The 27,417-nt window shown below is 46.0% G+C and overlaps 1 protein-coding gene across 4 annotated transcripts; it reads left to right on the top strand.

Moving 5' to 3' along the window:
• The first annotated feature begins 14,118 nt into the window (after positions 1–14,118).
• LOC128822021 (aquaporin-7-like) lies at positions 14,119–27,396 on the top strand. Of its 4 annotated transcripts, none has more exons than XM_054003494.1 (7): positions 14,120–14,409; positions 18,149–18,274; positions 21,798–21,924; positions 23,753–23,890; positions 24,647–24,765; positions 26,088–26,305; positions 27,127–27,396. In XM_054003494.1, exons 1-7 carry the CDS (start codon positions 14,311–14,313, stop codon positions 27,284–27,286), a joined length of 987 nt encoding a protein of 328 aa, XP_053859469.1. In that variant the 5' UTR covers positions 14,120–14,310; the 3' UTR covers positions 27,287–27,396. The 4 variants fall into 4 exon arrangements, with proteins under 4 accessions (XP_053859470.1, XP_053859469.1, XP_053859471.1 ...); XM_054003496.1 differs by lacking the exon at positions 14,120–14,409 and adding an exon at positions 14,425–14,449; XM_054003495.1 differs by lacking the exon at positions 18,149–18,274 and having other exon boundaries at positions 14,119–14,409.
• Positions 27,397–27,417: the final 21 nt, after the last annotated feature.

Genomic DNA, 27,417 nt, shown 5'->3' with positions numbered 1-27,417 from the left:
GGGGGATCAGAAGTTACTGGACTCTGTGACGCACATTCCTGGTACACATCCATGCTCTCCCATACCTCCATCTGTATTGGTTGTGGCAGTTCCTCTCTCCGCAGCCCATCTGCAGCACATGAGGAACTGCTCACCCACCCTTTTTGGATATTTAGAGGAAGATAGTGTCTGCTTGGTGGTCTGTGGGACATGCTGGAGCCTTGCAGCTATTTCTGGCACAGGCTCTTCCTTCCCCTGTATCTAGATATTCTGCTGCCCAAGTCCTGGCTCGGGAGCAAACCCTCCCTGGCTGAGCTGCACTGCCATAAAACCTCTAAACCCACACCTGCTCAGCTTTTCAGCTCTCTCATGCCTCAACACAACCCACAGAAAAGTGTCAGAGAAAGGAAGGCTGGTTTTAAATCCAGGCATTTATGCTGGCTTATGTTTTCTGATTAAAATGAGAGCTGGTTGGCAGCTCATCATGGGGAAATAATGGGCAGGAAACCTCTGAGAGAGGCAACAAAGAGAAAAAACATATTTCTTCCTGAAAATATGTTTTTCTTCTGTTGTTGTTGGTAACTCTGTGGGAAGGTTCATGTCTCAGTTTCCCAACCTGTAAGAAGGAGTACACTTTTCTCAAGGAGGATTCTTTAGGAAGACATAAGCTGGCACCAGAGTCACCTTTTTTCTCTGCATTGTTGGCTTTTGGATTTCAATAATGGCTGGATTTCTTCATCAAGACCTGAGAAAATTCAAAAATATAAATTGAGCTTTGATGCTGTAAACTGGGCTAGTAATCTCTTAGCTGTTATGTAGGCAGGCTACAGTGACAAAAATGAAAATGAATGGAATAACTGAAAAAAATTCACAAGCAGGGGCAAATACATGTTAAAATCAGAAAAAAAAAATCAAAATTTGAAACAAAAAATCAGCCTGTCAGAGAGAATATTTTCTGCTATGAACTTGGCAGTTTGCAGGTCTTGATGCCACATGCTAATAGTGCTAAAGGTCCCTTCCCTATTCTTATTCTGCTTTTCCTGATTGTGCTCTGGATCAGCACAGCAAAAGACATGGTAAAAACTGGTAACTGCAGCAGATGCAGATGGTGGAGCTTTCTAACAGAATTTTGGCTATCTCCTCTTTCAGCATTTCAGAGTTGCTTTTCAAAGATAAAGGTCCAATATTTCAGGAAAAACCATAGCACCCCAGAAAAATAGAAATGGAGAAATCTCAGAAATCACCAGATACTGCACTCTTTTGCAGTGCTGCAAGTTGCAATTGTTTTTCTCTGCAGCTTCTCCAGAAAACTGTCAGCCAGGAAAACCAGATTTCCTGGGGGACAGGGTGGCCTTTTAATGGGGTCACACAACACTTCTGGTGGGGATATAATCTCTTGGCAGGTTTTATTAGTTAATTTCTTTTCTCTTTCTCGCTTTCCCTCTCTGGCCTTTCTGATAATCACTTGCACTTGCTTAAAATTAGCTTGAAAGTGACTTTAATGAGATCTGAAAATCTTTTAGAGGTTGCAGCAAGTGTAACCTCACACTTCCACCGTATCCCTAACTGATACTGCAGGTTATGCAGTACTAAATTGGTGTGTAAAGTTCATAGTACTGTCATTTGTCAGTATTTTAAAACTGAATTACCTAGGGAAACTAGGTGTTGCATTTACTTTTTCCCTCTATTTGTTTCCTCTTTTCCCAGTATGTCCCAAAAAGTATGATTTCTACCATACTTTTCATCTAGTAAAAGATATGCAAGATTTTAATTTGCTCACAGTTTTGTGAAAACTGGCAGCTGGATAGAGCAGAAAGATCTGTGTAGTTGCTGCTCCCTGCTCCTTCCACACAAACCAGAGGCAGAGTTCTGCACAATATACATGCTGTTGACCAAGGAGCACTTATGTCCTGGGTATTAATGCAATTCAGATACTGCTCCAAGCCAGCCACAGCACACGACCCAAATCTCCAGCCAAACTAGTAGCAGATTCTGGAAGGAGCTGCAGTATCAGGCTGGAGGAGATTGGAAATGAAACTGTAGGAAAGGTTACCTTATTAACTCCGTTGGTCACAGAACAACTTATTTTTAACAGTGTCTTTTCCCCACGGGAATAATTTTCTCTTCATCATTTCCAGATACAATTCTCATGTCTTTAGCAGCTACATCAGCATGGGATTCTTGGATGCTGCATTTGGTGCAGGCAGTGCCTGCCAAGGGCGGTCATAGGCCACAGGGAAAAGTCATGGAAGGGGAGAAGCTGCTGCTTGGCAGGACCTGTAATGGATTTACAAGAAGAGTGGAGGCAGGGGAGGAAGCTGGCTTCCACAGAGGGGCTGTAAATGCCTCCTCCACTATTGGAGGTGATCCCGCAATTCCTTTTGTGGTTGTCTCTGACTTCCATTGGAGTCACTGCTTACCCACATGCACTGCAAACTAAGAGATTAGCAAGAGGACAGCAGACACCTTTTGAAAGGCCAACTTTTTGACCCTTCTTGACATTGGATGCACAGCTACTTTGAATATTTGGCTGCTTCTTTTGTGCCTGAATGGCAGGTGATGACTTTGAGAAATCTGCTCCAGTTCTGGATACTGGTCAACTGCAAAATTAGTTTCCTTTATTTGCTTCATCTGTGTTTGCGTAGATGCTGCTGCACACACTTGTGAGGTTCCACTTATTTCCCCCTGAGGTGCAGCATGCCAGCAGAAGGCATATGGTTCTATTCCCTGCACAGCGAGTGAATTTTCCTTGCAATCCTCAGGCCTCTTGGTCACTGTGGATCAGACTGGTGGGAGCCATGAGCAGGATATAAAGGCAAGAGGATAGTACATCCAGTGGGAAGGGGACATAGACTTCTCTCTGTTGTTGCCAGTAAAGCCAGTGAGTCATCTCTTCCAACAAACAGTTGTCTTGTGTTGCTGGCTGCTTTGCACAGCCCTCAGCTTAATCAAATAACATAGCTTTGGATGCAGCTGCTGACCAAAAGAGTCTCTTCATCTGAGACTTCTTGGTAGGATATGTGGTAAGAATGAGGAGATATTTCCAGAAAACCTGAAAATTATTTTCTCATGTTGCAATGTACTATTGTGACTGGGAGAGACTTTGGAAACTGTCAAAGTCTGATTCATCTGTTGGGGCTAGGGTAGTTTTTGGCCAAATCTCACAGTTTTATTACAAGTTTGGTTTTTTTTTAAGTTTAGGTTTTAAATTTCATGTGTGGAAATAGGTAGAAACCTCTGAGTCTTCACATCTTTCTTGACTAATATGATTGCTCCACAGAAAATTAGTCTGAAACCAGCTTGACGCCTCCATGTCTTTACAGTCTGACTGTGGCTAGCCTGTAACAAAAATACCTCTCCTACATTTCCTTCCCCATATTCCCATTCCCCTCCACCTATTTTAAAAAGGAGAGGCTGGTATTGTTTTCTCTTTGTCCTTGGGAGATCAGGACAAACTTGAGAAACCACTAGATATGGTAGAAATGACTGTAAGCCATGGGAAGAAACTCCCTCAAAAACTTTAAACATTAAACTGCAACCCAGGTGACACTTCATTCTAGAATAATGTCTTATGAGAAACACTTGGTTGGCTGTTGTGTACTCTCCAAACAGTGAGGAGCCAGCTCATGAAAAGTGGAGAAGGCTGACATTATTATATTTTTAAAGCCTGAGCAGTTGAAAGGCTTCATATTCCCACACTACGAATTTCTATCTATGAATAGCTATCTCTATAGCTTTCCTATGTCTATGTGAAATGCTCTCAGAATGAACACTTTTCTTAGGTAAAAATTTATTTCAGCTGAAGTTTGGCATAGGAAGATTTAAACTAAGTAACTTTGCTGGGTCAGCTTGACAATAAAATCCATATCCATTCAAGTCTCCACAGCTTCTAACAAGCATCACTTCAGGCTTTTCTTGTCTCTATTACTACTTATCAGCTGGGCTTCTTGCACAGGTGATAATGTCACTGTGGTCTTTGCCTCTGACTGCATGGTGCAGTGGGGTTTTGGGAGATGATTTCAGTGACAGTTTTGGGCTTTTCAGCTGGTTTCAGTGATGCTCAGTCTGCCCCTTTCATGGACAGGGAGGTTGCAAAGTTGGAGCAGAGATTGGTCGGAAAATATCTGAGGATAACCTAATGAGGATGGGAGTGAGAAGCATGCTTCTCTCTTCCTTTCCAAGCTGTGGCTTTTGTTAGAAATGTGTTTCTAGCCCCAGATGGAGTTCTTTGGTCAGAATTACGTGACCCTAAACCTGAAACAATTGTAGGTGGGTCAAAGACGGTGAGCCTAGGTGTAAGTGATCCCACTCTCATTTGTAATTTCATCTCACAGCTCTTTGAGAGTTGAGAGATGCAAGAGTTTGTGGAAAGATCAGTTTGGATAAATGAAGGGCTGAACTGACAGTCCAAGAAGACATGGGGGTCAGCTACCATGTAGGCACAAGCTGGAAGTAGATGATACTTGATACTTGTTTACAAAATTTGTTCCAAAATTCCCAGCAGGAGCACCTCGAATAGCTGCAACTCTTGTTGTGAGAGTTGTCCTGTGCATCTTCAAACAGTTCAACAGACTGGATGGGTTTTGAGGGAAGAGGTTTGTGCAGGGTTCACTCCTGTCTTTGAAGCCACTGTCTGGAGAGGTTTTCTCAGCTCTGCTCCACTAGCGCCTGGCAATCAGCTTGGGTTTCTGACAGCTTCTGTCATGCTATGCTTAAAATGCTGTTATGTGCCAAAATGAATACATTATATTCATATAGAGCCAAAAGTTTTATTAAAATAGTAACTTAAGGGATAACAAATGTATTATTAGTCCAGTTGCAATGATACTAAGATTTATAATCCAGATTAATACAGAAAAATCCTTATTAGTTGTCACGCTCTTAAAACTGCTACAAGGAAAAGTTGCAATATCTAATCCTCCTTCCCAGTGCTATCCTCACCTTCTGATGTCCCTCAGTTTTGTGGCAGCCTTCTCAAGCAGAGAGGTGGTGGTGACTTGTCTCTGTGAGTCATCAGTGTCCTGAGTTGTCACCAGGACAAACATGGCCCTTCTCTCAGCTTGTCTCACCAGGACAAGCACAAAATTCACGGTGGTGCTCTTTGCTCCTCAGGCCTGCAGTCTGGGGCTATTTTTATGTTTTTTTTTTTTTTTTTTTTTTTTTTTTCTGATTACACTCTTTCTCCTTCCTAGTAGTTTCCAGGTAAAGTTTAAAAGTTGCACAACAGCTTTCCCCAGCCTCAATTAACCTAAAGGGCTATTTCTTGTTATGCAGTGACTACCTATGCTTGCCATTTTACCCTATATGGTAACACAGAGATAAAGCCAGAACAGGTTATACAGAAGTTATTTGACCACTGGCAATTGTTAATGTAAACGAACACCAGCCCAGGGTCAAGATAAGCCTGGATGCCAAAGCTTGTGTCTTTCACCAGCAATTTCAAGAATTATATTTACTGGGCTATATCAATGCTTTGACAGAGGCAGACCTCCAAATATTTTTGCATCCTATGGCAGCAGGAGGAGACCCCCAAACACAAGAACCCACCTAAGAAGAGGTGACAGGACCCTGCTTAGTAACACACCCTTGCTGATGTGCTCAGGTGAAAGTCTCACCATTGCAGGTGGGATGAGAACTGGTGGGATGTGTTTTTTTTTTTTTTTTTTTTTGTCCCAGGATGTAAGGAGCTTTTGTCTATTGCTGGCTCTGCTCATCCTTTTTTTCCACTGTATGTTTGTTCTGTTGAGGTTGTATTGTGTCTGAGAGAAGGACCATGCTTGTTTATCTTTTCTTTCTTCTTTTACTGACAACTGTGAATTGTTTTCAACCTTTAGTCTCTGAGGTGGCTGGAGACAGTTAAAGCAGCTGATATTTCTGCAAAGGTTTTTGTAATGGGCAATGCTGTCAAGCTTCCCTTGGGAATAATGAGAAGAGTCTCAGGGCTCTTTTCAATCCCAGAAGTAGTTTTCCTGCCTCTTTATTAACTTGAAAAAATTAGCGAGGTGCAAAAATTTAATTTTTTTTTAATTTTCTTTTTTTTTTTTTCCTTCTTCTTTTTTTTTTTTTTTTTTTTTTTTTTAATACGTAGTCCTGTGCTTTATATTATGGTTGTCTACAGTGCTAGGCCTGTTGCAGCTGGTGGTCAGCTTAGAGATGCTGAGGTTGTCTGAGTGGGTGGGTGTGTGCTTGCTTTTCCCCTGGGTGTCAGTGCTTCTCCCGTTCCAAGGGCAGTCCCTCACAGGAGTGGCTTCCCGAAGGCAGGGGTGCTGCTGCCACCTCTTGGCACTGGCAATAAGGGACTAGCCCAGCATGGGAAGCAATGTCATGGTGCACTGGAAGAGGCCAGCGTGTGGAAAGCATTGGGTGGGCACCTCTTGATTTTGGTCATGCCTTTCATGTGGTAAGCTGTGCTCTGGTGAAGGCCAAAAATCTGAAGCAGGTGTAAATTTTGGTCTAGTCTAGATCCTCAAACACCACCACCCTTTATTTCATTTCCAAAGGATATTTCATGGTATTTCATTTACAAAGGAAATTTTTCCAGTTCCGGATATAAATGGCATGTGATGCGGCCCTCTACAGTTTCCAGGGACAGCCGTACAGCCGTGTAATGAAAGTCATCTTTCTGAAGCTATTATTGCTTCTAAAATGCTATTAAAATTCTTCACTGCTATATGCATTACTTTCATTATGATAAATGGAAGGGTGGAAACCAGGTTACTTTAAAGTCACACTAAGATCTGACCTGTTCTCTATGTAACTGCAGTCATTACTTTCTGTTCCTTGCTATCCTGGTTCTTAAGCGGTGTTTATCAGCATAATATCTGTGTGCTATCTAGGAATGCATTAAGCAACAGATGTTAGATGCTGAGCTCCCATCCTGCTCATGGGAGAAAAATATGTATAATTATACTGTTTTGTTTGAAATGTTCATTGCAGCAAGTCAGTCTCTCCCTCGCTTTTTCACAGAGGCACATGTGCAGACACACATGTAGAGCTCTCCTTTTAAGCTTGTGGAGGTACACCAGGAGCCAGGGAGGCATGTGATGGCTTTTAGCAATGGGAAAGTTTTGCTCCACAGTGTGGCTGCCCCCACACAGACTCTTCCTCCTACAGAGGAAGATAGAATCCAATACTGCTCAAAGTACTAAAGGCAGCCTCAACCCTGAAGCTGCAGGCTCTTTTAGACAATTTGGTCTCCTGCTACCAATACCTTTGCAAACAGAGAGTGGAGGTGATTTGTGCTGCCCTGTGGGAACGTGGTGGCAGCTCGCAGCAGCCCAGGATTCACAGAGAGCCTATAATAGCCCAGGCTTATCCAGGCATTGATGTGTTGTGCTGCACAAACCATACCACACCGAGTCTGGGCACACCACCCTCCTGCTTCCCAGTTTTTCCTCAGACAGTCCTTCTTGTTTCCCCTCTTTTCCCCCCAATTCCTCTGTTTTTACCCCTGCCCGTTTGAGTGGTTGGAATTGGAGCTAAGCCAGAAGCTGTCCTGCTGTGAAGGTCCTTGCCTGTCTGAGGCCAGCCCAGCACAGGGCTCAGGGCAGGGACCCATCCTGCAGCAGAGATCCAGACAAGACCTCTGTGTTAAGGGTGCTACCAGCGCTGTGAGATCTCTGCTGTCTGGCTGTTGGCTTCTAGCTGAAGGCACCATCTCTGATTTACAAGCCCTCTGTGACAGAGTCCTGATCTGCAGATCACCAGCTTTTGAATTTTTCAGGTGCTAGATGCTGGGGAAATGAGATAGTGAACAGCAGCTCCTGAAGGAATGGGGAATATATAAACCTGCTGGATCAGTCACATTTGGTGTCTCTCCTTGGTGTAAGACTACAACACAACCTTGCTGGCAAGTTAGTTGGAGAGCTGCTGTGGCAGGAATATGCAAAACAGTTTTTCAAATGGCCTTTGTTTGCTCTCTAATCATCATCTGAAAAAGATACTTCATTAAAATATGTTTTACTGAAAGAGAGGAGGGACTGGACTGGTGCAAGGTCCAGTAGAGCCAGGGAGGTAACTACAATGCAAGAGAGCGGTCCACAGCACATTTCAGTCAATTATTTATAGAAACTATGAAAAGGAAATACGAATGCAGGAGAGGGACTACAACAACCAATTTTGTGGCATTTTCTGTAAACAGCAATTGACTGATGTTCCAGTGACTCATTCACATGGCATGTTCCCAGATCTGATAATATCCTGGACTATGAGCAACTCTCCTATCTATGCAGGTTTTTTTTTTTTCTTAAACATATTTCATGCACCTTTGTGCATAACATAACATTGTTATGCGTATAATTGCGTAGTGGAGATCTCTATCCTCTGTTTCTATCCTTTGCTTACGTTTGCCTTGGCTTACGATCCTATCATGTGCTGAAAGCTGAGCAGGACAGATCCGGCAAAACGGGTCAGCGCTTGACAGGGAAACCTCTGATTAAACCTCTGAGTGCTGCAGCAACTGCTGACAGCATCTGTGAGGGATAAACTCCTTCCAGACAGGCTGGGTAGGATACTGCCCATGGGAGCACCATTTTCCTTATATGTGGTCATCCAAGTCAACCACCAGCTGATACTGTAGGACTTTTGCACAGGATTTGCAGTTTTCTTCACAATTATGGGTTGTCAGCAAGCAGGAAGAAATTGAAGGTATCAGGAAGGCTTTCTTCAGGACTTTCAGGACATTATCTTCATTTCAATAAATAGATGGGTGTTGAATTATCTGATACAAAACTCAGAATAATGTAGACTTTGACCCTGGGTTATGGATTAGAGTCAGTCTGTTGAGAGCTTAAAGATGATCAGGATTCATTTATCAATCTCAGTTGCTTCATGTTGCTCAGTCTTGCTATCCTGTTAGCAAGAGTGAATCAACAAATGCAAATTATGAACACGTTTTTTCCCTCAGTGCTGACAACCTAGAACATAACATGTTTATGTCACTCCTGGATTATATCTTGCTCTATGCAGATGTTGATCAGGGCATGATGTCTTCCATCAGGCTATTGCCTATGGGTACAAGGCACTGTGATGGATTATTTTGGCAGTGTTTCCAAACAAGTCAGAGTCCAAAAAATATGGGGCAATAGTATGACAGAAATAACAGCTAACGGGAACTTATCCAAAGCTCCTGAACAAACACATGCTTTGAGAGTCCAGCTGCAGCCCAAGGAGACCATGGTGAAGCCAGACATCTCTGTTCTCCCATACCACTCTGTGTCTTCAACCAATGTACTGTGTCCCACACAATTGCTGATTGTAAAATTTCCCTTTTGGTGCTTCTAATGTGATTGCCAATGCAGGCTTTAAAAGAGGTCGCGTGAGTCCAGAGGATCTTTTCATGTCCTAAATTTCCAGGATGGCCCATGGCAAACCCCATGGCACTTGCAAGGGAGTGAGATCCTGCTCTGACGCTCCCCTGACGATCCACTACAGCTCCCACGTGGATCAGGGGCTGGACTGACCAGGAGGGAGGAGGGTGCAAGCTCTCACCCCAGGCACAGAGGAGGGAGTGTGGCCAGGGGTCCTGCAATGCTCTCAGGGCTCTGGCAGCATTTTTCTCCCCCAGGCCCTTGCTGACAGTATTGTGTGACTGCAGTGTGGTGGTGTGGCATCCAAAGCTACCAACCCGTGTAGCTGAGCAGAAGAGAAAGCACAGGAGGGGAGATGGTGTTTGCACAGGGGCGGAGAGAGGCAGGTGAGCAGAGAGCAGGCTCTGCTCTGCTAGGTTGCCTTCTCCTGTGAAGCACTGTACAAACAGAAAAGGTCATAAAATATGAGATGAACAAGACAAAGTCAGTTATTTATTGCCCTCAGCTTGATCATTCCCCATGGTGAGTTTTCAAGTGTCTTTTGCTTCAAGTCTGCTTTTAAATGATGCATATGATGTGGCTTCCTCCAGCTCCTGAAGGGAAAGAGAAAGGAAGATCTACCACAGTGCAATAGATATCCCTCAACTAAAGCTTTTGCTGTATCTAAAATGCCATTTGAATTGCTGCATTGCTGTAGGCATTATAGTAAGTGCTCTGGTGAGCTGAGGAGTTGCTCTGCTGGCTTGACCTGTTGTGGGTATGAAGGATGCTCCCACTTGTCCCTCTGACCACTGACATCGCCAGTGGTGAAGTGGATGTCCTTGGCTGTCCTGGAACTGGAAGAAGTCACTATCTGCACTGCACAGTGGAGAAAAGAGTAATGAGAGGGATGACCCAGCACTGATGGCACTTCCAGCACTCATCTGGGGCAGGTGTTTTAGCAAAGATCACACAAAATGCTGGTGCAGGTGCCAATGTCTCCTCTGCCCACCACAGGCTGCATCTGAACAAGGTGTTTTGGCCACCTCCTGGAGATGGGGAAATAGGCAGGGAGGAGAGTGGATGCTCAGGTCTCACACTGGTGAACAGTAGAGCCAGGAATATATTTTTACCATTTTCATGTCATCTCAGATGTGAGCAATTCAAAACAGCAACTAGTAAAATCTGTTAGTCTTCTGTTCCTATGACTTAAGTACTGAAGCAGTGGACATCCTATTCCACTGGACAGCTCAGGTAGCCAGGCAGTGGTTACTGGGATGGGTTGGACCCGTGAAGAAGATCTATGAGAGTGTGACATGAGACGAGTGTGTGAACAGAACAAATGTACTTCCCCAGAACTATTTTACAATCTTCAATGATTTACAGTTCAAGGACCACTTGTGATACAGCGGTGTTCATGTTTAATAGCCATGGGTGGATTTTTACCTTCATGAATTTAGTCTATCTTTAGATGTTTTTTTAAGATCTTCAGCATTCTGTGTCAAGGACTTTTAAACATTCATTACATAGCCTAGTGCATAAACAGCAGTTTGAGCTTAGTCTGAGCAAATTCATTGCAGCAGTCACATATTTCCCACCAGATTCTTCACTGGCTGCTGCTGTAGGTGTGAGGTCCAGACAGGCACCTGCTGTGCTTAATGCTGCAGTTTGGCACATGTATGAGCAATTGAGGTGCCAAATTACTATCCATATCTTCACAGGCCTCTTATGGTTTGTATCTCATGGCAGAGCCTGGGGGCTGTGCTGTGGCCCATCACATCAGGTCCTGTGCAAATACACCCCAGGTAGTTCGTGAGAGCTTAACTGGTTCGTGTCAGAAGTGACGGACAGATCCTCTGCCATTCTCATAAGATTATATATTGGTAATTTGATTTGATAATGAGGTTCCTATGTAGTCAAAATTCAGAAGGTGGTGTGTAACAGTTACTTCTTCACTAGGAAATGGCTAATAGGGATGTGTACATTTGAGTGTCTGTGTAAAAACAAACAAAGGGACAAAAAAGACAGTGACAAAATTTAGTAATTGCCATGCGTTCGGGATGTCTGCACTGTCAGTGGTGACTGGTATGTGGTGTCCCGTGCTTAAGGAAATAAACTGCATGTCAGTGCTATGCTTACTGTGAGACAATTCATGAAGCTGTCACTTGTGTCATCCAGGACTTGTGCTGGGAAACTACATGAGCTAGGAAACTGGCTCGTTTTCAGGGCCCATCAACAGATGGATTTTTAGCTTCTCCGTGTTCCTCTGGGTCAATGTCTTTACATGCAGGAACTGAAAGAATGGGAACGGACAAGAAGCAATCCAGATCCACACCTGGCCCCTCTTTCCTCTGTCTCAAGACGGCACAAGAGGCAAAAGGGGCTGAGGGATCATGAGGGTGGTGGGGACTAGGTGATGCTGGAGGAAACTTCTACTTGCACTGAAATGCCTGTGGGGATCCTTGGAGCTCCAGGAGAGGCTGGGCAGTGTCTGAGGGGATTTGTGGGCATGTCTGCAAGGAATGTGTGGCATCTCCCCACAGCTGAGATACTGGGAGCTTATCGGGGTTTCCTCTGGATGCCTTCACGTCCGCGCCAGCAGCAGCAGCCCTCTGGGCTGGGGTGGGCTGGCGCTGGGAAAGCTGACCCAGCCATCTACGTCCTGGCCTTTCCCTCCCCTGTGGAGAGACAAATCCCACGGGGCAGGCACTGCTCAGCACTGATGTGAGGCATGCCAGATGCTGTATGGTCTTCACACACCCCCTGGAAGGTGTGATATGGAGGGCACAGTCATGTTCTGGGGAGATAGCTGGGTAATTCACTGGTTACACATATGGGCAATGATTAGTGTCACCAGCTGGTTCCTCACACCGTAAAACGTCTGGGTAACAGACTGCAGAAAAGATGGACTTTTTACAAGGGCCTGAAGTGATAGGGCAAGGGGGAATGGCTTTAAACTGGAGTAGGGCAGGTTTTGATTAGATATTAAGAATAAATTCTGTGAGGGTCATGAGGCCCTGGCACAGGTTGCCCAGAGAAGCTGTGGCTGCTCCATCCGTGGAATTGTTCAAGGTCAGGTTGGATGAGCAACTTGGTTTAGTGCAAGGTGTCCCTGCCTATAGCAGGGGGCTGGAATGAAGTGGTGTTTAAGGCCCCTTCAAGCTAAAATGTTCCATGATTCTGTGATTCTATGGTCTGCCTATGGGTTTAGCATCATCTCTTGAAAGGTTTACAGGCATAACTTCTATGGGTGGAATGTATGGATGCAGTACACCCTTAAGCACCTAGTGAAGAACTACTGGCTCAGCCTTGCTCTGCTTGCTCAGCAGCAGAGGGAGCAGGCATGGCTGTGTGATTGTCAGCAGGCACTGCTCTGCTTTTGCTTTGTGAATGTCAGCGCAAACTTGTGCTTTTTGGTGCTGCTCAGGTGGATGCCGGGCTGGTGTGTTTTGCAGAACATCCTGCACTCCAGACTGGAGTGCCTGGGGAAAGGATGAGGCAGAAAAGACAGTATGGGATGAAGTATAAGGGGTTTTGTCAGTGGCATTGTTTGTTAGTGCCAACTCACTGCAAACTGGTCAGCAGGACACAGCCACCCTGTGCTGTCTCTGGGTACAGTCAGAGGCAGGGAAATGTTCAGAGCAGTGCGCTGGCTTCACCATGCTCTGCAACTTCAAAACCTCTTTTACCTGACCCAGTATCTCCTCCTCCAGCCTACAGCTTTTCTCTTTAATCTCTCCTTTCAGAATGTGGGTATTTGTGCTCCTCTAGGAGAATGACTGGCTGCTCTTTTCTCCAGGGTGATGATGTCCTGTGAGCCCATAGCTTCCCCAGCTTTCACTTTATCTGTGGATTGAAAGCAGACCAGAGTAGGCGGCTCAAGGCTCAGAGAGAGCACTTGAACCCACAGAGCCTGCTGCTCCCTGCCTGGGTCTGTGCAGCCCCACAGCAGAGTCCCAGCACAGGCAGGCAGATGCTCTCACCCAGAGGGGTAGAGTGGGAACATGGCCCTGAGCAGGTCAGGAGAACAAGATGATCATGGAAATTAGGGATGATGGCAGGTCAGGAGCCAGCATGACCCTCTTGGAAATCCCATGGTACTTTGTGGGACCTCTGCTGCTTACAATTCTGGTGCCCCAAACATAAGAAAGACATGGAACTGCTAGAGAAAGTCCAGAGGGGACCACTAAGTTAATGAGAAGACTGAAGCACTTCCCCTACAAAGAAAAGGTTGTGGCTATTCATCCTGGGGAAGAGAATGTTGTGTGGAGGCCTCATAGGAATTTTCCAGTACCTGAAGGGGCCCACAGGGAAGCCAGAGAGGGACCTTTTGCCAGGAGCTGTAGTGATAGGACAGGGAATAATAGGTATGAACTGAAAGAGGGGAAATGTAAACTAGATATTAGGAAAAATACTTTACTGTGAAGATGGTGAGATACTGGAAGAAGTTTCCCAGGGCAGCTGTGGATGCCCCATCCCTGTCAGCATTAAAGGCCAGGTTGGATAGGGCCCTGAGCAACCTGGTCTAGTGGGAGAGGTCCCTGCCCATGGCAAGGATGGATTGGGACTGGCTGCTCTTTAAGGTCCCTTCTATTCCTTGACATTCTATGATTCTATTACCTGATCTACTCATCTGCCTCCATTTCATTCTCTGTTAAATATTTGGTGGGGGAGATTTTCCAGGGCTTTTCACAGATCAAAGCTGGTGGGTGCCTCAAAAAACTATCACATTTTGCTCCATTTAAGAGTGACTTCATCCTGTCTGATAAGTCAGACAAAGGCAGGAGGAGTGTGGAGGAATGTTCCTGGTGACCAGGAGGGTTCCACTCTGTTGCCCAACAATGAGGCCAGGGCCACCCCTGGCAACCCCATCACACAGAGTCCTGCTCTGCCCCTAAAGATAGACAAAGCCAAGTAATTCTGCTCCTGCTGGCAGCATTATCTCATAGATTACCTCTGTCTGAGTAGCCCTGTAGCTGTAGCAGTCCTGTGTCTGTAGCAGCCTGGGGCAGGGCATCACTCTGCCCAAGGCAGGACCCCACCCATGAACAGCGACGACGTGTCTCCATATGGCCCTCCACCTCCCTCTTCTGGCCAGTATGACTGGAGCAGGCCTAGTATCAGGAAAAGGCAGCATGCACAGGTGATGAACTTTTGGCTGGCTTCAGGGCAAGAGACAATGGGTGAGCTGAAAGGCTGTGGAGGCCAGTATCCTGGGAATGGAGAGGGGGGTGGCTGTACAGAGAACAGACATCTGCTGAGAGACACATAGGGTGTGTGAGACTTGCTTAAGTTGTGCCTGCCATCCATAGAGAAGAGAAGGAGACAGACCATGAACGTGGAACATGAGACGATAGGGAGCAGGTGCTCCAGGTTATGTCAAACAGGGTCTGTCCTGGACAGCAAAGGTCATACCAGTGCTGTTATGATCTCTCTGACTGCATCTTGCTTCCTGAAAGGCACTGGAGATATTTCAGTGCCCTGGTTATTTGGTCAGATTGAGGAACAAGCTGTTCTTGCCCACGGTGAGCAACTCTTCTGCTCAGCTGTCTGCTTATGCTCTTCTTGGCCTCTGTGGAGAAAATGCTCCACCAGCAGGGCTGAAGTGAATGGAGTGGCAATGTTCCACCTGCTGATTTGCCCAGTTAAGAGATAAATGAGCTCCTGGGTGCAGAGGAAGCATGTGCACTGTCAAATTGAGTCAGAGAAGTTATTCCTTGCCGAATGCTCTGGAATGCCGGGGGACTCATTCTTCCCAGGGCTGCTCTTGCAGGACCCAGGGGAATTTTTCTTCTGGTTCTTCATTACCATGGGTATCAACACCAGAACTGTTAGTGGACCTTGACTGTGCCAAAAATTTCCTTTCTAAACTGAGACTTTTATTAGTAGTGCTAAAAGCATACCTGTCTTGGGGAGGAAAGTGGGTTTGGTTTAGCAGTTGGCTGCTTAATGTGAAGTGGAAAACGTGGCAAAATCATTGTCAGACCACTGTTGAGTGAAGTTTCAACCTGTGAGGATATAAAAGCAAACATCAGGAGGTGGTATGGAGCTAAGCATGAGCAGCCAATGCCCTTCTAACAAACCTTATAGGATCACTAAGTGATAGCACCCGCAAAAGGTAAGTTAACTCATGACTCTGATGGGCTAATGCTGCACATGGACAAATGGCTTTGAGAATTTGGCTGGAAATTACAGGAAAGTGTCTAATCTTCAGAGTAGCAAATTCTGGTAACAGGGTACAACAGAAGGAGCTGGGCAACAATCGTCTGCCACTAAAATGCAGAGTGGCCAGGTCACCATGGTGCAGCTGCCTGTGTCAGTAGGGGACAGTATTTAGTGACCCCAGAGATCCTCGTCAGCCCTGAGGGTAAGTGAAACTGAGCAAGTATGAACAGGTTGCTGTTGGGAAACCAGCAGATATTTGCAATCCAGCCCTTGGCTGACTCACTTGGCTTGCACTTGCTCAAGATCATCATGTCTGGATGCAGGGAGAAGGGGCAGTCCAGCCCACCTGGCAGTCCTGGGGGTGCATCTTGGAGCCCATCACTCCATGTCTGTGTGCATACACTGGAGGGAAAGTGCCAGTGTCTAGCATGAGTCATAGGTCAGGCCTCAAATGCTTATTTTAGGTGAGGAAGAATTGCCCTTTGGAGCCGCCTATTTTTCTCTGCTTGTTATAAACTCGGGCTCACACAGTTTGGGTTTGTGTACTTGCAGAGCAGAGGTGCTCTGACCTACATGAGCTTTAGAAAGGTGATGGTTTTGTTATTTTTACAGTCCTTGAACACTAGCAGGCCACTTTAATGTCTAAAAATTACCATCAGAACCCCAAAATTAAAGGATTCTCACATTTTCAGCAGCCAACAGAGAAGCCCTTCTGAACATCTTAAGGGGAGAAATTAATGTCTCAGTGCCATCTTGTGGAATGACCTGTATAAAAGGACAAGATCCTAGAAGCATGCTGGAGTTTTATAGAGTTTGGTGGTAATATTGGGAATTATGCTGCAAATATTATCACCAAACCAAAGATTTCTATGGCAAACTGGGATTGCATTTTTCCTTGAGGAGAGTGCAAGTCCACAGAAACCCAGTATTCCCAGAAAGTGCCTGTTTTTCAGCCTGAATCAGAATATTGAAGATGCCTACAATTGATGCCTGAATGCAGGAGACAAAGCATATCAGATACACAGCAGCTTCACTGTTTGCCCACAGGAAAGGAATCCACTTGGAAATTCCCTGAGATCTAGGAGGAAAAACAAAGTTGTAGGTCCAGTTGTGGGTGTTACTGACCCACTGATACCTTGTCCATCAGAGAAAGGCTGTGAGATCTCCAGCACATGGAGACACAAGGATCTCAGGTGACATGTAAAGTCAGCTGGAAATCACCATGAGCAGAAGAAACTTGAGGGTCTTGTCACCGCCCCAACCTGCTGCTCCAGGACCCATAGTTTGTGCTCCACCAATAAACATTTGCATGGCAGAGAATGAAGTGACCTAGAAAGGTTTATTCTGTGCTACAGCATAGGTCACAGACCCACAGGACAGAAACCTTCCCACCTAGAAATATGCTGTAGAAACACCCTTGCAAGCAACATGATTATCATCTATCATAATTAAATGATCCTCAGTATCAGAGACAGACCAGTAATTTACTGCATATTTAGCCAGGTGTTCACTGAGGTCAATAGCTAATCTGTTGCTGGAGGAGGGATTACCCCAGTACATAAAACTCTCCCTGCCACAAGACATACAATGATCTATGGAGCAGAGAGGAGAATCAGCTTCCCAGGTTCTTCCAAACAGCTGCTGAGTGCCCTGTGGGTGAAAGAAAAGCTCATGAACTTTTGCCATGCAGTAGAGGATAGGGAGGCAAGGCCAGGGGCAGCATGAGCAGAGCACCATGTCCCCATCAGGGCAGCTGCTGACACCACTGCAGAGCTGTCCCCTCCAGAGCCACATGGAGAAGCTGCAGCAGGTTGAGAGGAAGGAGAAGAAAACCAGCAAATAACCAGAAAAGACTTGAGGGAAAAGGTCTTGAGTGTTCAGTGGATATAAGTTTTTCCATGATTAATCAAAGGTATTAAAAACTCTTCACCGTGGAAAGGTAAGAGCACCTGGTGAGCAGGGAGATAGGCAGAAGGAATGAGGAGATGGAGGAGGAATCAGGACAGCAATGGTTCTGCTCTGGCAGCCAGGTAAGACTGAAGATCTCTTGGGCCACCTCTCCTTGCTGAGGTTGGTTCCTCCTTGCCCTGTATGAAAGGACAGACAGGGTGGCTGGTGGCAAGGCTCTCTGTGAGTGTGAAGGCACTGCAGAATGCACAGGTGCATTCAACAGGAGCAAGTATTCCACCTGAAACAATGCACTGTGCTCTTCCCAGCTGCAGACAGCAGAGCACACCAGCTCCAGGCAGAGCATCTTTGCTACAGAAGATGCATCCAGTAGTCTTGCATGGGCAAACAGTCTCAATCTAATCTGCTTAAAAAAACCCGTACCGAACCACCAGTCAATGGGTTACAATGCAGAGCAGAGACAAAATTCCTCTTCAGTTCCTGTAGAAAAGGTTAAGGAGAAAAACAGGCTTCAGGAGCACATCAAGGCTTTTTGACAGCTCCACTGTTCTGGGGTTAGGCTCTCCTGGGCAGAGGCACAGTGTCACCAATGCCCTCATAACAGAAATATTGCATCCCTACCCTACAGCTTTTAAAGGATGGATGCTGGGGGAGGGAGAGAAGTGGGGGGAAAGACTTTTAAGCTAGCTGCTGCTTTATTGGCTTGTTCATGGTTAACCAAAGGAGAGAAGGTGTCTGGGGGTGAAGAGAGGGTGCCAAGTTTCAAAGGCTAACCTGGCTCAGTGCAGTGAAGTGTGCCATCACAACAGGAGCGTGCAGGCAGCTTTAAGGAGGCGGGGAAGACAATGTTGGAGAAGACTAAGAAGGTGTTCAGGATTCGTAACACTGCCATAAGGAAGTTGCTGGCAGAAGCACTGGGAACATTCATCGTCATGGTAAGGAGGAGTCTGTGCATGTGCATGTGTATGTGTGTGTATGTGCAGCCATTTAAGGCAGCGATTTGTGAGGTCAGTGGTTTCCTACCACATCCTCAGGGTTGCCCAGTGGTTGGTTGCTGCTGCTCACCCTTCTGCTTTGGTGGGCAGTTTCCCAGCAGGCAGACCATCTGCCAAAAACCTTCTGGAGCAAAAAAGTTATGTAGGGAAAGGGAGGTGGGTACTGGGATAGAATTAAAATATCACAGAATTATTTAGGTTGGGAAAGACCTTTAAGAGTTCAAGCATTAACCTGGCATTGTGGAGGCCACCACTAAACCACGTCCCTAAGTGCCACATCTACATGTCTTTTAAATACTTCCAAGACATTATATATTTAATATCTGTAAACCCACCACTTCCCTGGGCAGCCTGTTCCAATGGTTGACAACCCTGCTGGTGAACGGATTTTTCCTAATATCCAATCTAATCCTCCCCTGGCACAATTTGAGGCCATTTCCTTTTGCCCTGTCACTTATTACATAAGAGACCAGCCCTCCTGCCTAGACCCTCCTGTCAAGGGGCTGGAGAGAGTGATCAGGTCTTCCCTGAACCTTTTCTCCAGACTGAACATCCCCAGCTCCTGCAGCTGCTCCTCATCAAGCCTATGCTCCTCTGGACCCTTCCCCAGCTCCACTGTCCTTTCTGGACATGTTGCTCTTTCAGTTTTCTTCTAGGAGAAAATTGAGGAAGAGTTTGGGAATGAAATCAAAGAGTAGTGTCTACAATGCTTGTAGAAGATCCCATACAGTGAATGGAAGCTTTTCCTTCTGCTGTGCCAGAGGTGTGGTGTAGCTGGGGGGGGGTCTGAACTGGTCTGGAGAACAGACCCAGACTCTCCTATCACTGACAGCTGCTGCAAAATGAAAATAGCATTCACCCATCTTCCCCTCGGGGTTGCCAGGGTAATGAACGTCCCAGAGAAATTCTCCAGAACCACAACCCACCACTAGGAACTGTAATTACAGGGCGTGAAGCATGCCAGGATTTCACTTTTGATTTTCTTGCTGCTAATCGAACAGTGCTTATATAAATCATACATAAACTGCCCCCTTGCCTTAGGGATCTGTTTCACAAAGAAATAATTAAGCGGGTTTGAGCTCCTGGGCTGCTTCAGAAATGCTTGGGTAGAGGATTAGGAAGGTTTTGCAATCACTTTGGGGTTGGTGGGGGTGAAGTACCCACTAGAACCAGAGATTTTGAGTGTTTGATAACAGAGCAGAATGGGATCCTCCCTCTGAAAAGGCCCAGTATCCATCTGTGCCAATTTGCCACACCTGGACTTAGCTGGGAAGAGACACTTTAGATTAGACAGAGGCTGGCATGCAAAGGCTGGGCATAACCTAAATAACTTGTACTTGGCGATTTAAAGAGGAAGAAATTAAGATTTGTGTAAGCATAGGGACCTTCTGTCACAGCTTTCTGTACCAAGGAAGGCACTCCTTTCTAAGGGCAACAACTGCCTGTACAGAGCATGGTTGCTTTTTATCACGTAATTTTGCACATCCAGCTCTTTGAATTTCACTCCCAGGTAGGTTTGCATCCATAGTAAGTCAGAGTACAGACATCCATGACTCCTCTGCAGCAGCTTAGCAAACCCTTTTGCTTTTTCCATTCTCTGTTATTTGGTGGTAGAACTTCCCAGGTGATAAAGAACAACTTCAGAGTTGTCCTGTCCGGGAAGCAGAATGAGGTGGAGAATTTACTCTGCACTCTGACAGTTCAAGGTAGATTTTGCAGCCTGCAGATCACACTGGCTCCTCCTTCACTGATCCATGTGAGGGAAGAGAGAAAAGGAATGCAGTGCACATGGGCCCCATCAAGGGCTGAAGACAAACAGCATCCAGCATCAGAACAAAGCATAGAGCACCCAACTCTTCAGCAGCCCCTTGGCCCTCAGTGCAACAGGCAGTGTTCTGGATGCACCCCCAGAATGCCTGAATGGCTGTTATTTGGACAATAACACTCACCCAGGGCCTCTTAGTTTAATGGACAGGAAGCGTTGGTAAGAGGAACCAGGCAGCAGGACTAAGCAGCACAAGGACTAGGGAAGAAGAAATTGAAATAAATGGTGTTTTGGGAGGATACAGGAAGAAAACAAGTTTGGCTCTGTGCTGAAAAACAGATTCTGTGTCCTATCTTGTGGTTTTTTTTTTCAGGATAGTGCTGTTTATGCACAGTCATGTCTCCTCCCCTGCAACCCTCTCTCTGCACCTGTGTCCTCTCCTGCAAAACTTGTGCCTTACATAATTGTTGTCTTTTGTATCTGGCTTTGGAAAAATCAGAGACAGAATTTGTGTAATTTGCAGATGTTAAGGAGACATCACAAATTGTTTCTGGGGTCTTTTGCTGAGGCAGACTGAGAAGGGCTCACTCTGTGGGGGCTGTAGCTCTGTGCAGAGCACAGAGTGTGGTTTGTGTCTACACGAGCGATAAGAAGAGCAGCCTCTCTGGGGGACAGGGGATTTGGGTGATGTCTGAAAGCAATGAGGGGAAGCAGACACATGAGATAAAATTTGGATGCAGGCAGAGTAGCCAGAAAAAAATCAGAGTCGAATAGTAGAAGCCAAATTAGAAGTTTATGTGCTGGAGAACATATTGACTTTCTTGTCTTTGAAAGACATGTCACCTTGGATAAACATTGATGCAGTCCAAGGAATAGGATACACTTTCCAAACCCTTAGTGGTTTGTGAGGCAGAAACCTCAAGAGATGCCTTGTCCTTCTCTAGATTTCAGTGTAAGAGCATGCAAAGAACTGATTTTTCCACTCTTACCACATCAAAAGCATGAAATAGAATTCTCTCTTTCAGGACAGAGCAATGTCTTGAATACCTGTTTTCCTGCTGCAGAGTGTTTACCTCTAGTTCTTTTCCCTGGTTCTCCTTTAGCCACTAAAAAAACCCACTAAAACTTTGGCTGTTTCCAAACTGAAAATATATGTATTGAATGGAAAAGTTAAAGCAGAATTTCCTTTCTTGTCTTTTGCTCGAATATTACCAAAATTAGAGTTGAGTTTGTCAAATAGCTGTGTGCTGCCCAAACTACATATTTAGTCAATAAATTGCCTAAAACACCAGGAAAAGAAGGACAGTAAGAATTTGCACACCTTCCTTCCATCCATCCACCTTGGATGTTGTCTCCCAGTAGTCCACGGTGATGCTCCACCAGTTCATGTCCCTGGTTTAAGGCAGAGACATCTGCACTGTGGCTGAGTGAATGACCCCCACTGAGCCCCAGCTCTTGGTGCGAGTGTTTGGGGGTTTGTCTCCCCGTAATGAGAGTGTCTAGTTTGGTTTGGTGAGCACCAATCTCAGGTATCACTTCAATTTTTGCAGGGCAAGGCTGTTCTTTGTCTTCTGACACCGTAGAGACTTCCTGTCTTTGGGAGCTCATTACTTTTGCAGAAAACATAGCAGAGAAGCTCAGTCTACCACAGCAACAAGAATACTTTTAACACTCCTTTCTCTCTTCCTTTTTACACAGGTTTTTGGCTTGTCCTCTGTGGCACAAGTGGTATTGGGAAAAGGAAACAATGGTGAATATCTGAGCATCAATATGGCATTTGGCATTGGCGTTACCTTGGGCATCTATGCAGCTGGAGGAGTATCTGGTGAGCAGCACTGTCAGGCATGGGACATATCCATGTCCCATAAAGGCCAAGAACATTAGGGACAGGAGGAGTGGGGTGTGGAAGGGTGCGTTATGGCATGGGCAGTGCCCTCACCCAAAAGAGCAGTCCTACAGTCCTCAGGGAAGAAAAGCAGGAGAGGCCAGGGACAAGGCATGCACAGCATACATACAGAATACTGAACCCAAACTTGTCTTCTGAGCTGTGACAAGGCAAGTGGGACAGGGAGAGGGAAGGAGGTTTGGCCAACCTCTTCTGCTTGGCCTGCAGAGCCAAGTTTCAGCAGCTCCCCCATTTGGGACATGCCAACATGGCCCAAGGAGACAGGGAGCTCCCAAAACCTGCTGCTGATATGACCCATGGGGAAGTAAATAATTTATCGTGAAGGAGAGCTTACTGCTGATGTTGCAAAAGGAATGGCATGCAAATTTTCTCCTTATCACACACACCCATACACAGATACCCCACATGAACTTGGGATGTGGTGTTTCAGGGCCATGAGGTGGCATCCCTCACGTGACAAGAGCATTACCTTTGCCTTCTGCAATTTCTGCATTCATTTGCACCAAGAGAAAACATTAAGGGCCCTAATGGGTAGAAAATTAAAGCAACTCCTTGCTCTTAAACTGTTGGAGTAGAAAGAGGTGCAAACCTGGGCTTGGCTTGGAAATGAAAAATTTTCCATGTGAGCAGTCAGGAGCAGTCAGCTCTTGATTTTCTTGTCCTTTTGGAGCTGGTGGAAGCACGCTGGGGAAAGCAGACTGAGGAAAGTAGGTCCTACAGTCCCAAGTGACTTTTGAGAAGGAGCTGATCTGTTAAGGGCAGAGGGCAGTGCAGAAGAGATCTGCCAGCAATAATATGGTTACAAAACAAACTTCACACCTTCCTGACATAGTAATGTGGCTTCATCTGTGTCACAAGATGTTTTTGTGGTCTCTGAAATGACTGGCCATACCCACATAAGAGCAGAGGGTCTAAGAAGGGATCTGCCCCCATTCCAGTTGTGATTGTTGGACTGTAGCAGGTGGTACATGCACTTCCACTTCACTCTGTCCTGCACTTTGATGAAATGATGGGTGTCTGCATCTTACCCCTTTTGGATTCTGGAGCAGAAGATGGTCATGAAGGCTGGAACATTTACTGACCCTCAAAATTTATACCTATCAGGCAGGAAAAATAAATATTTTCTTTAGAATCCTGGGGACATGAAGCCTGGAGAACACATGTGTGTTGCATCAAGGGCAATCTTCAAAAGCACCATTGTGATTCCAACCTCCTCCACAGAAACTGTTCCATCAAAACACAGGTCCTCATCTACCAGTAGCTACTTAAAATGTGCTGAAGTATGGTCTCTTTTTAAGCTCAGTAGGGAGAAGTTCATTGAGAAGCTCATAGGGAAACTCATGCCATCCCAAGAGAGGTTTATCTGACAGTCTCTGGATGCAGCCTGTCCACAGAATTCTCAGAAGACAAGCTAGGAGCTCTTTTACCAGCATAATTCAGCTGTACAGAAAGAAAGGATAATTCTGTGTCTGTGCAGGAGTAAAACCCTGACCTGAGAGATTCTTATTGTTCTTGGTCTCTCTGGGTGATTACTGCTGGTCATGGGGCATAGAACCAAAGATTAGTTTGGGTTGGAAGAAACCTTTTTAAGTTCATCCAGTCCAACTGCCCTGCAATGAACAGAAACACCAACTAGAGTAGGTTACTCAGAGCCCTGTCCAACGTGGCTTTGAATGTTTCTAGGGATGGGGCATCCACCATGTCACATGCATCAGTGTTGAGGCCTCTTTTTTCTGTGATTTTGCAGGAGCTCATCTGAATGCTGCCGTCACCATTACACAATGTATTTTAGGAAACATCTCCTGGACGACGGCTGTAACTTATATAATCGGCCAGTTCCTGGGCTCCTTTATAGCAGCAGCCACCGTCTTTGCTCTCTACTATGGTAGGGTTGTGTCTTTTATCACAGAGGTTGCTGTAGGCATAATTTCAGTCAACCCCCAGTGTTGTCAAAATATGTCATTTTGTGTACTGCAGCAAAACTGCAGCATGATTTCTGGGCGAGGAGGGCAAGCTCCTGGCTTGTGGGACAGACCACAGCTCAAGTTCAGAGAAGGTCCCAGATATACCTCTGGGAAGGATACACACATCCTGGAGAACACAGCTCCTTTTACTCAGGGCATTCCCACTTCCAAGACCTGTCAGGTCAGGGCTGTAGAAGGGCAGTAGCTGCATTTTGTAAGCATTTTGTTTCTAGGTCTGCAGGGCCTTTATTTATGTGAACTACCATGTATTAGGTGCTGCTGGAGCACGGGGTGGGGGGGACTCTGCTGCTCTGTGGAACACAGGTTTGCAGCCATTTGGGGTTTGGAGCTGTGAGCAGAGGACCCACCACTCATTGTCTCTAGCATGTCACTGAAGGGCAGAAGGTTGGAGGCCTCCAGTGCATCCAGACCACCCAGGCTACCCTAGGTTCCTGGAGCAGGGATAGGGAGCTGGTAGGTGTAAGGAAGTGACTGCAGACCAAAGTGTGTGGGTAACAGTTATCGGTGAGATCATGCTCTGCGAGGAGTGTGTCACCTCCATCACATTTTCCACTGCCTCCCTTCTCCCTGATGTCTGTGCTGGCTACAATGGGTGGACCGGTGTATGTGTCCTGTGGGATGAATGCTGTGCTAACTTCCATAATTCCCACTTCTAGATGCTATCTATGACTACAGCAATGGGAACTTTACAGTGTCAGGACCAAAAGCCACAGCGATGATCTTCTCTACGTACCCTGCTCCCAATGTATCCTTGCAGGGAGCCTTCTTCACAGAGGTCAGTGGGAATGGCTGTGATGTGCCAGGAGAAGGTGGGTGGTTACCGGTGTTGCTGCAGGGCTGCTGCAGGTCCCCACATCCCCACATGCACAGACTAAACCACAACCTCTTTTCCCAAGGAGCTCAGCATTCAGGCAGGCATCTGAAAGGTAACATCTTGGTGGCTGGACAAGCCTAAAGGGTTCTGCCCTGAGCCTACATGTAGGCTGCTCCACAGCTTGGTCCAGTGGCTCTCCAGACACCTTCCCTGTATGCCATGCAAGCAGTGAGGAGTAAGAAGCTGAGTTACATCAATAGCCGTCTCCTCTGGGTTCTGGGCTGAACTATTCCTTCCCTTATTGGATTCTACACCCTCTCCATGCTCTTTGGCAGCTGTGCTGGCTGCCCATCCCCAGCACAGAGAGCCTGGGACTGTCTCCACATGAGCACAGCCTAGACTGAACTCTGTGTTTGAACAGATCCATTGAGACTCTGTGCAGTGGATTCCCAGCTTACAGTACAGTGTCCAGATGCCCAGAAATATGAAAGGGATTCTTCATGGGATGTGGGTCACTGAGACACCAGAGAAGGAAGATTCACTTGAATGCAAATCTTTGGAAGCCTGTGATTTGGACTCTGAGCTGATAAAACTCCTGCCTGGGCATGATGAAGAAGATGGTAGAAGAGCCTAGATGTGGGGAGGGGGTCCCCTCAGCCTTCTGTGGACCAGTGTCCTTGATGCACAAGAAAGCAAATAAGAGTGACAGTGCCTTGTCAAAAGCAGTTTCTGGTTTTGCTGGTGTCTCTGCAAGCAGTCCAAGTCTCTCCAGCTGCATTTTCTGAAGCAGAAAGAGAGAGGTGTGATCTCCTCTATCAAAACTATGCTTTCTTGATGTCCTAGGCACTGCAAATCTACAAATGCCAGCTATGTAGTCACTGATGGGAAATTCAGTTTCCCAGGTGAGAATCTGATATCTGCATACAAGCTGTACAAAACATCACTTCCTCTAGGGATGATCAGGTTTGTCTCGTGAGCAGTTTCTTATGGCTCTGCTCTTATTAGACAGAATATACTTAAAATAACCCATTTCCCTGACTTGAAAGATAGAGAAAGATGACATTGCTGAGAAGTTTGTATCAGTCTTTGTGATGAGGTTTTTGCCGAGAAAAGAATTTTCTTCAGTCCACCTGTGAGGAGGGAGTAATATTTGGGCTTTGATCAGACCATGAATCTCATCTGCCCTTTCATTCTAGGAAGTCTCTTTTGCTCTGCTGGGCAGGATCTTTCAACCTTCCCCATTCTTTCTCCTGACCTGTTCTTCTCCTTTTCTGTTCCCGCAGTTTACAGCAACAGTTATGCTGATCCTGGGTGTTCTAGTCATCCATGACGAGAAAAACAACGCAGCCATCAAATGTGCTCAGCCCATGCTCACGGGTATGCTGGTCCTGGGCATTGGTCTGGGAATGGGGCTGAACACAGGCTATGCCATAAACCCCTCCAGGGACCTGCCCCCCCGGATCTTCACGGCAATTGCTGGCTGGGGAACGGCCGTCTTCACGTAAGTGACCTGTTTTGCTCTTACCCTGCTCAGCTTGCCAGGGGAGGGGATAAGCACAAGATAAAATGTGTCATTAAGCTTTTTTTCTTTGGACCAAGTGATGGTTATCATTGCAGAGTGTGAGGATTGTGCCTACAGGAGCCTTGTGCATCATGTACACAAAATTTGGAGTACACTTATTCTCCAGCATGGGATTCACCTTGACATGCAGAAACCTCAGTTTGGGCACTGAACTGTCTGCCTGTTCACTGGAGATCCAGCTGTTTTTTGCAGTGAGCAGAGAGACAGAATTCAGCTCACATGAATGCAGGTGGATTGCTGAACAAGTCTCCTAAATTTAGAGTCTGAATTTGGACATGAAACCTTGTCTTCCTCTATCTAGTAAGATAGTGTCATGTTATGGCTTTTCCTATGGTGAGATCATTACCAGAGTCTCCTGTCCCGGACACCCATTTTCCTTAAATTCCCAGAAAATATATTTGAGAACTTGGTAGAGGAGTCACAGATTTTACTGGAAATGGGGAGGCAAAATGCCTATGTCTGTCTGAGAGTTCCACTCATCAAGACCACACAGCCCATTTATGTTGGAGAACAAGAAACATGCAGTGTGGAGCCCTTTCCATGCTGATGGGGAAAATGACCTTCCCTCCAGCAGTTATGTGGCGGCGACACTGAATTAGTCTAAGTCAATTGTAGGCTTAGTGCCTGAAGTTGGACAGACTCCTCTGCTTACACAGCTCACTCCTGCCCCAGCAGGATGTGGTGGCAGGGCAGTGATTCCAGTCTGGCTCACCAGCTGCCTCTTCTGTGTTTCATTTTAGGGGTGACCATTCCTGGTGGTGGATCCCAGTCACAGCTCCAATTCTGGGAAGTCTTTTTGGTGTTTTCATCTACAAACTCTGCATTGATTTTCACAACCAACCTAGCCATGAAACTGAACATGAGAAAGAACAGGCAGGCGTGGAGACTTCCAGACTTTGATGGTCATGTGCTGTGACGACACATGTGAAGGGCATATCTGTTTGTGCACCATGCAGGTGGACAGATGAGGGACTAGATTTCAGTAAAACTACTCTGCTTAAACAGATAAACTCGGTATCTGTGATATGGAG

This window comes from Vidua macroura, chromosome Z (genome assembly GCF_024509145.1).
Source record: "Vidua macroura isolate BioBank_ID:100142 chromosome Z, ASM2450914v1, whole genome shotgun sequence".
NCBI lineage: Eukaryota > Metazoa > Chordata > Aves > Passeriformes > Viduidae > Vidua > Vidua macroura.
The sequence above is the reverse complement of the archived record's forward strand: the minus strand, read 5'-3'. Positions and strand labels throughout refer to the sequence as shown.

Coding starts and splice junctions, on each gene's coding strand:
- LOC128822021 (XM_054003494.1), top strand. CDS start 14,311: ATGAACAGCGACGACGTGTCTCCATATGGCCCTCCACCTCCCTCTTCT. Junction 14,410..18,148: donor GGAAAAGGCAGCATGCACAG/GTGATGAACTTT, acceptor CCATCACAACAG/GAGCGTGCAGGCAGCTTTAA. Junction 18,275..21,797: donor TGGGAACATTCATCGTCATG/GTAAGGAGGAGT, acceptor CTTTTTACACAG/GTTTTTGGCTTGTCCTCTGT.